At 64.5% G+C, this 8,388-nt stretch overlaps 1 protein-coding gene across 1 annotated transcript; it reads right to left on the reverse strand.

The window, feature by feature from the left end:
- Window positions 1-1,018: 1,018 nt before the first annotated feature.
- GLI1 (GLI family zinc finger 1) lies at window positions 1,019-8,011 on the reverse strand. The gene is made up of 11 exons (XM_088522813.1): window positions 7,915-8,011; window positions 7,633-7,728; window positions 6,879-7,074; window positions 6,466-6,628; window positions 6,164-6,265; window positions 5,899-6,039; window positions 5,171-5,320; window positions 4,626-4,790; window positions 3,954-4,202; window positions 3,505-3,790; window positions 1,019-3,258 (listed from the first exon to the last, which is right to left on the reverse strand). The coding sequence occupies exons 1-11, from the start codon at window positions 8,009-8,011 to the stop codon at window positions 1,019-1,021; spliced, it is 3,885 nt and encodes a 1,294-aa protein (XP_088378939.1).
- Window positions 8,012-8,388: the final 377 nt, after the last annotated feature.

Consider the following 8,388-nt stretch of genomic DNA (forward strand, 5'->3'; position numbering starts at 1 on the left):
CAACCAAAGACTGTCACCCTGAGCCCCGGGGAAGGGTCTCCACAGGACTCTGAACACCCAGAAAGAGTCCGGAAGCAACCTCAGACACACCAGGACGGCCTGAGGAAATGGATCCATTTGGAAACGCGCTGTGCAGCCCCAAAGAAGCTGCAGGAGCCATTGGAGGCTTTGGGAGAAGCTTTGAGGAGCCCAGATCTTGCAGAGGCAGCGAAACAGCCCTCGGGCAGAACACTGGAGAACGTGCAGCAGCGCGGAGGCATCGGAATGACACCCGGGCACCCTAGAACGGTGTCCAGAGCAGTCCCAAAGACACCTAGATAACCTGGGAGCCTTGGAAAGTGAGGAGCCAATAGCAGCCGGCACAGGGGCCAGCCGGGAGCCCGGCTGCAGGGACAAGGATGCTCACGTCCCCTGAGAAAGGGTTTAATGGGAAGGGAGGGCGACTGTGGCTGCTTCCAAACAAAACAGAGGCTGAGGTGACACCCGCAAGGAAGACATACACATATGCACACTATGTACAGAACGGTGCAGGCAGCACCAGGCACCCATAGCCTCCCCCAGCATCCCCGTGCTGCAGAACGGCCTCCCCTTCTCCCATCCTCGAGCAAAGGGCTGGGCGGTCTTGTCAGGAAAACTGGAGCCCTCACAAGGGCTAGGGCTTGACGAGGAGCAGCAGGGGCGTGGGGACGAAACCTGCCTGCAGGGGTGAAACTCTTTGGTTTTGACATTAAGGCTTTGCATAGGACTGCGTGGTCCAGAGGCCTGGGGAAGGCAGGGGAAAACGGGCACTGAAACGGCACAGGTACAGCCAGGCACCCCTTGCAGGGGGAGCTTGCTCAGGAATCCCTCCTGCAGCTGCATCTTGGACTCAGCAGGATCCCATGGGAAAGCCTGACGTGACAAACTGCTGCAGGGACGCTCCGGCCCCGAGTGTCAACGGTGGAGAGGGGACCTCCCACCTCTGTCCCAAAAGGCTTGGGGACGCCCGGCTGCAGACGTACCCACCTGCGCGCCCCGGTTAGGACAGGGAGCTGAGGAAATGGCTCTCCCCTGCCAGGGTGCTCAGCATGGAGCTCATGTCACCCACAGCCATGTTGGGGCCACCAGAGGCGGGAAGCAGGAGGCCACCGGCAGGGCTCGGGGGCCCCGGCAGCAGCGCGGGCGCCTCCGGATCCTCCACGATGGCAGCGAAGTCAAGGTGCGTGTTCTCCAGGTCCAGCGAGTCCAAGCTGTTGGCCACCTGCTCCCCTGAATCCAGGTAGGGATAGGAGCTGTCTTTGAGGCCCTCCAAGCTGCCACCGTAATGACCAGGACCCCCACAGCTCGCCGCCATCTGGCTCAGCAGCTTGTGCCCCTCTTTGTCCACGTCTGCGTGTGGACCCTGGCCCGGGTAATAAATCAGGGGGTTACTGGGTCCCTGGGGCGTGGAGTGAACGGGAGGCAAGTGAAGGAGGCGCCGGGAGCCGGATTCCTCGTAGGAACGGCTCGGCTCCGCAAGGCTGCCCGCATAGCCCAGGCTGTTCGGATGTCCAAGGGGCTTGGGGCCGTCGGGGGGATGCGGCACCAACTCGGGGCTGAAGCACGGGGGGCTCAGGAGGTGCTGGTTTTCCGCCAGACCCTGCAGGGGATCGGGTTTGTCCTGGTAACCCGAGTACTTGGGGCTGGGGTAGAGCGGCGCTCGCACGGCTTGGCACTGCCCGCGGTCGCTGCCCGGCCCCATGCCCGCGTCCCCTCCCTTGGAAGCCACCTGCTCGCCCCACATCAGAGCCTGCTGGGCCTGCACGTAGCTACGGACCATCACCTCCTTGGCCTGCAGCGTGGGCGTCTGCGCCCTTCTCCCCCCCGGGCTCAACATGCCCGTGTAGCTGCCGCCCGCCCGCTCCTCGGGCGCGAACCCGGCGGGCCCCACGTTCGCGGCGCGGCCGAAGGACGCGGGAGGCTGCACGGCGCGGGCCGGGGCAGCGCTCCGGCAGGACGCCAGCACCGAGGCGGGAGCTGGGTAGTGCTGCTCCGATTTGATCTGCAGCCGGTTTAGCTGGTGCCCACCGGAAAATCCGCTGTCCTGGCACGAGTTCACGAGTTTGGGTTGCTGTCCACAAACACTGGGCAGGGGGTACTGAGCGCTGTGATGGTGGCAGTGTCCCCCGGACATGGCAGCGGTGGGGGCGATGGCACTTGGCTGCCCTGAGCTCAGGTCCAGGTTGCCCTGGGAAGGCTCGTCCCAAAGCGCTGGCACGGTCCCGTTGCCAGCACACGCGCTCATGAAATGCTGGTTCACCTGGCACTGAGGTAGGGAGAACTCGGAGGGAAGCAGGGCCTCTTCCATGTCCCCGGGCCCCCCCGGGTCCAGCTGCATCCCCGCCGTGCTCCGCGGAGCACCGCGGTACGGGCCGTCCCCCTGGAGCTCCATGCCCGTCCCCTGGCACTGGAACTGGTCCTCCGGGTAGCCCAAGAACTGCCCCATCTCCAGCAAGCCGGGCTCCGTGCCCGGCTCCATGCTGACGCTCTCCAAGAAGACGTTTTCACTGATGCTGGGCGGGCGCGGGGAGAAGACGTGATGCTGGAGCTTGGCCTCGGAGCCGCCCAAGGGCTGCAGGGCGACCCGGCCCGCTCCCGGCGCGCTCACGTTGCCCATGCTCTTGAAACGATGCACCTTGGGCACGGCGTGGGGGTTGGCCACCGTCCGGGCAGGGTCGCTGGCCCGGCGCAGCCCGTTCCCCGGCACCGGGTGAGGACGCGCGGCGCCCGCGTAGCTGGGGTACTCGTTGGAGCTGTGCCTTCGCAGGGAGCCGTTGGCCAGCGAGGAGGCCACGGCCGGCCCCAGGTAGTCCCCAGGCAAGCTGCCGTGGCCCCCCGGGCCCCCGCGCTCCATGCTGGGCAGCGGAGTGGGCGGGGGGCCGCCCGTGGCCATGGCGTATTTGGCTTTGAGACGGTAGCGCTGGGCCGGCGTGAGGCTGCCCACGCCGGGCAGCCCCCCGCAGTGGCTGGCGTCGCTGGAGCGTCGCGACGCGTCCGGAGAGATGGGGTCATATCCGTCCGCCAGGCCCGTCCCGCCGGGCAGCGCCCCCGGCTCGGCGCCCGCACACGGCCCCGGCAGGTACGGGGACACCGCGGACGAGCGGCGGCTCACGGTGTAGGCCGAGCTCACGGTGCTGGTGCCGCTGCCGCGGCGCTCGCCCGGCGGCAGCCCCAGCTCGGTGACGCGGCGGTGCGACGCGACCGGGGCCGGCGCGCACATCCCGGGCATCTCCCCTGGGGAAAGGAAAGGGGCAGTTAGAGCAGGGCACCGGCACCCGGAGCAGAAACACGGAGCCCGTCCCGCGCACGGCGCCGTGGGCGAGGAGCGAGGCCGAGCGGCAGCAGCGAGCAGGGGCAGGTGGGGAAGAGCCCGTGTGTGAGGGTCCTGCGCTGGCAAAAGCAAAGTGGGAACCACAAAACAACACCTCGCTCAACCCCGCGCCCACGAGGCTGCTCCCGCATCCGGGTGAGCGGGTACCACGGTCTCACCGGCTCCGGGAATGGCTGGCAAGTTCAGGCCCTCCTTGGAAGCCGAGGGCTTTCTCATCTGCTTCAGTTTGTCAATGCGGAGGTTTTCGAGTTTGTGGAGGGCCATGAGCCCCGAGGTGCCCATGGGCTCCCCGGGCACCACGTCCTCCAGCGTGGACAGGTCCTCGTAGCTGCCGCCCGCGTTGCCGGTCATCTCCACGCCGCTGTCGTTGTTGGTGGTGCTGCCGAGGGGCGAGTGGTCGCTGCTGCAGGACGACTGCCCACCCGGGCTGGGCTGCGGCTTCTGGGGAAACCCAAAACATCAGCGAAGGAAACAGCAGATATAGGATATTCACTACACACTTAGGACAAATCGTGAATCCTGTCGTGTCTGGAGATGTCTCACCCACCCCCATGCAAAATGACCCTCTTCCAGAGCTGGGGGTTCACCCTCACTAGCTCCTTACCAAGGCCAGGTCAGGCACCAAGAGTTTGCTGTCATCCTTCCGCGCGTCACCAGGGCCATTGCTGTCCTTTTCCTGCTTCATATCAGGAGGGACGCCGGGAGCGGGCAGCGAGCGGCCTGGCACCACGTCGCCCCGGTGCTTCTTGGTGACGTGCGCGTCGGGACCGTGCACGGTCTTCACGTGTTTGCGCAGGGAGCTGGGGTCCGTGTAGCGCTTAGTGCAGCCTGGGATCTTGCACACATAAGGCTTCTGCCGCAGGAACATGTAGAAGTGGAGGAATGGAGGAGGGAGGGTGTTATTTCAAAATGCAGAACGCCTCCCAGCACAGCAGCCCCACAGCCCATAGCCCCTCGCTTCCAGCAAACCCGGGAACCGGGAAAGGACCAAGGAGACTGTGTCCCCTTGGAGGGGCACCTAAAGGGCTTCAAGAGGGCCTTGAGGAGGGTGCTGAGGAGCCAGGGCAGTAACGTGAGTGCTGGGCTGCACAGGAACAGGGCAGGGACAGGGGGGCCTTGGTGGGTGCCCTAGGAGAGGAGCAGGGGCCCATGCTTCATGGAGCGGACAAGGAGAGAGTTGGCACCCACAGAAAACACCCGGACATACAGGGAGTCCGGAGGGTACAGGAGCAGCCAAGGGTCACAGGGGTGCAAAGGAGCCCCGGGTGAACCGTACCTCATTGGAGTGCGTGCGGTTCTGGTGCTTGGCTCGGTCGGAGGCGTTGGAGAAGGCCTTGTTGCAACCCTCGTGTTCGCACACGTAGGGCTTCTCGCCCGTGTGCGAGCGCAGATGCGTCTTGAGGTTCTCCAGGCGCGAGTAGGCTTTGTTACAGCCCTCAAACTGTGCGGGCAGGCAGGGCGAGACATGCCACATACCTTGAACAGGGCTGTACCACATCACCCCACACTACAGACCCGCGACACGGCTGCCGCGGACGCGTCCCGCACCTCGCACGCAGCGCGGGGCCGCATCCGCACCGCGCCGGCACGGACCAGGGCTGCTCATGGGCACAGCCGGCCATGCGCCCATGTGCCTCCCATGCACCCCATCCCGTCCTAAACCACCACATTCCCGATCCCGTCTGTCCCACCTCCCACCGCGTCTGCCCCACTCTTCAGTGCCACCTGCCAGCTGGGGCCAGCACCCCTCTGCGTCCCCAGACTTTGCCCGCTGCAAGTCCCCGTCACGCAGGGGGGCTATGCAGGGATCGAGGCGCTCACCGTGCACTTGTGGGGCTTCTCGCCCGTGTGACGCCGCATGTGCACCACCAACATGTACTGAGCCTTGAAGGGCCTCTGCTCCCGGGAACAGGCTGCCCAGTGGCACACAAATTCCTTCTTCTCGCCATGGATATGCTCGTTGTTGATATGCTGGAGAGAGAGAGGCATCACTGGGGGCACTGGGGAGGGCATCCGGGCATCTTAGCGGATATCATGGGAGGAGGTGGATGCAGGAGGACTGGGACACAGGGAATTAAGGAGATATGGAGTGGTCAGCGGGAGTCTGGAGGAGGCAGAGGATACAGGAGGGAGGTTAGGGTTATCTTGGGAGGACAAGGAGAAGACGAAGGGGTCAAGGTGATCTAGGGGGACGACCAAGGCCATAGGAGGGAGTTATAGCGGTGTGGGGAAGACACGGAGAGCCAAGTCTGGAAAGCACCAGGGTTCCAAGAGAACTGCCCCAGCAGGGAGGAAAGGCCATATTTGGGGGTGCTCCTAGAAACATTCCATGAGGGAATCACCAAGAAGTCACCTCCAAGAAGTGGAGGATGCCTGTCCCTCCCTGCCTAGACACAAATTCCAACAGCGCTCACCTGCGTGGCGAGTTCTTAGCGGGGTTCATCCCAGCATGGGTCAAAGGTAGGGCCAAAAGCTGACACAGAGGGACGTCAGCCAGCAGACTGGGGACAAATTGTAGGGCTGGGGGGCCCAGGCAGGACCCAACTCACATGCACCAGCTGCTCCTGCGTGTCAAATTCTTTGGCACAACCGTCCCAGTAGCAATTGGTTTCGTAGACAGTCTCAGCCTCAGTTTTCCCATCCTCCTTCTCCAGATCCTCCCGAACATCGAGCATCCCCAACAAGGGGTCCTGGGCAGGCACAGCTGGATTATCACTCCCAGGCACGACCCTTTGGCTCCCTGTCACTGGAAGTGACACTGGGGAGGAGTGCGGAGCCTCGGAGGAAGGGTCCCCAGGCCGGGGGGTGCTGTACCTGGGTGCCCGTGGAGGCCGGGCTGGAGACATCCCCCTCGGATCTCTCCTCAGGGTACTTGGCTGTCAAAGGGCTGCTCAGGCTCCGCTCCAACTTCAGCTGCTACCGCGACAGGGGAGAGAGGGGGAGTGAGAAGCAGACGGCAGCGGGATGCCCATCGGACCACCCTCTACGGCGGACACACGGCAGAGACCCCATTGCGGGCACGCGTGCAGGTGGAACACCCCCGTCCCCAGCGCGTTCTTCACATCAGAAGAGCTAATTGGCACCAGTGGGTCCCTGCCAAGCGCACAAGCCCTTACCTGGCAGTGCTTGAGGGTGCTGCGAGCCGAGGCAGGATGCAGCAGCCCCGCGCGGCTGGGCAGATGTTCATGGGAGCTGCACGGGGGCAGCGGGGGAGTGTGGCCAAACAGGTGCCCTTGGCCCTTCTGCTGGCCCGGAGGACTCTGATACCCCAGTGACGGGCTGCAAAGAGCAAGAGGGATGAACGGACGGCAGCAGCACGGGACAGCAATTTTAGACCCCATGAGCCAGGCAGGGAACCTGGGTGCGCTAGGGGACAGCCCCACTGCCCTCCTCGGGCACGTAGCCCTCTGGGCTAACTGCTCCCCCCTTCCCTAGCCCCTGCGGAGACTCCGCATTTTGGGCCCTGACACGCAGGTTCCTACATGGAGAGACCGCGCACGTGCCAGCAGGGCTGACGTCTGGCGCCCACCTGATGGTGCTGATGGAGAGATGGCCGTAGGAGCCGCCGGTGGAAGCACAGCGGGAGTTGATGAAAGCGACGAGGGAGTTGGGCGAGGTGCGGATCACCGTCTGCAGGTCAATGCTGGAATCCGACAGGGGCGAGATGGACAGTGCCCGCTTCTTGCCCAGCTTGCCTGCACCACGGGGTGTGGAGAACCGTGAGCCTGGGGTGGTGCAGAGAGCGGGGGACACTCCTCTCAGCGTGGGTCCCAGGAGGCTGAAGATACCCCCAAGGACACAAACGTGGTGCTACAGAGCCTGGAGGAGCACCCCGAAGGTGCCAACTGCTGGCTCTGGGCTATGGCAAGGATTAAAGCACCCCCCAATCCCCTCCATAGCTACCTACATCCCTGGAGGAGGCTGGACCCCTCGACACTCACCTGGTCTCTCTGCCCCACCAAGGCCATCCTAAGAAAAGCACCTAACCCCCTCGGCCAACGATTGCCCTCAGCCACATCCAACAAATCTCAAAACAAACCCACGCACACACAAAGCCCTTGCCTCCTGGCACATGCCCACGTCCTGCTCGTGGGCACCACTGTGCTCAGGAAGGGACCTGGAACCCTACACGCTCCTACCCTGTCACGGCCATCGCTGTCCCCAGCAGCGTCTTAGCACCTCATCACACACCTGCACCCCTGACACAACCAACACCATCCCCTGGGGTGCCTAAATCCCCTGCAACACATTTACTCACCCTGCCCCGGAGATGGGGGACTTACCATCACCAGTGCCCAGGTGCTCGGTGCCTGGCACCAGTCCATACCCATGGTGACTGCCCATGAGGTTCGACTGATGGCACAAGGAGAAGTCAAGTCCTGGCGGAGGGGAAAAGTGGGAGAACTTTTCAAGGTGCGGGCACACAAAGGGGATAAGCCAGGCCCTGGCCCTCACACATGAGCGTCTCTGGACCCAGGGAAGAGAAATCAGGTGTCTATGACTGTGCCAGGGACCCCAGCGAGGCCAGGCCAGGCACTGGTCAGCACGAAGGCTCTGCGACCAACCTTGTGGCCCGGGGGTGCCAGGTGCTGGTCCGTGGAGGGGACGCAGGTAGCAGTGCTCAACATAGCTGGTGACTGGGGGGTTCACGGGGTTGAACATGACACAGCAGGGCCTGGCCAGGCTCAGGGGCACATCTGGTCCTTGCAGAGAGGCAGCCACAGGTCCCCAGGCAGGAGCCAGTCTGAGGAAGAGAAAGGTGGGAACACGCCGCATTCCAGGGAACCTCTCCCGGGCCCAGCCACCTCCTGCTGCATCCTCCCCAGCCCGGGCCGGGCAGAGACCCGGCAAACTCATCGCTCCGGTGGGTTCCCCGCCAGCGGCTGCGGCCCGTGGCCAGGAGGGGGCGCCGCAGCCCAGCCCCGGGCACGGGCCCGGCGGGGCGGGTGACAACGGGTGGCCTCGTCCCCCCGTGGGGTCGTTAACACGGGGGGTCCCGGGCACTGGAGGAATCGGAACGGAGCTGTTGGCTGCCCCCG

The sequence above is a fragment of the Tinamus guttatus genome, unplaced genomic scaffold, assembly GCF_059628265.1.
Source record: "Tinamus guttatus ecotype Peru unplaced genomic scaffold, ASM5962826v1 Tinamus_guttatus_pri_ptg000166l, whole genome shotgun sequence".
NCBI lineage: Eukaryota > Metazoa > Chordata > Aves > Tinamiformes > Tinamidae > Tinamus > Tinamus guttatus.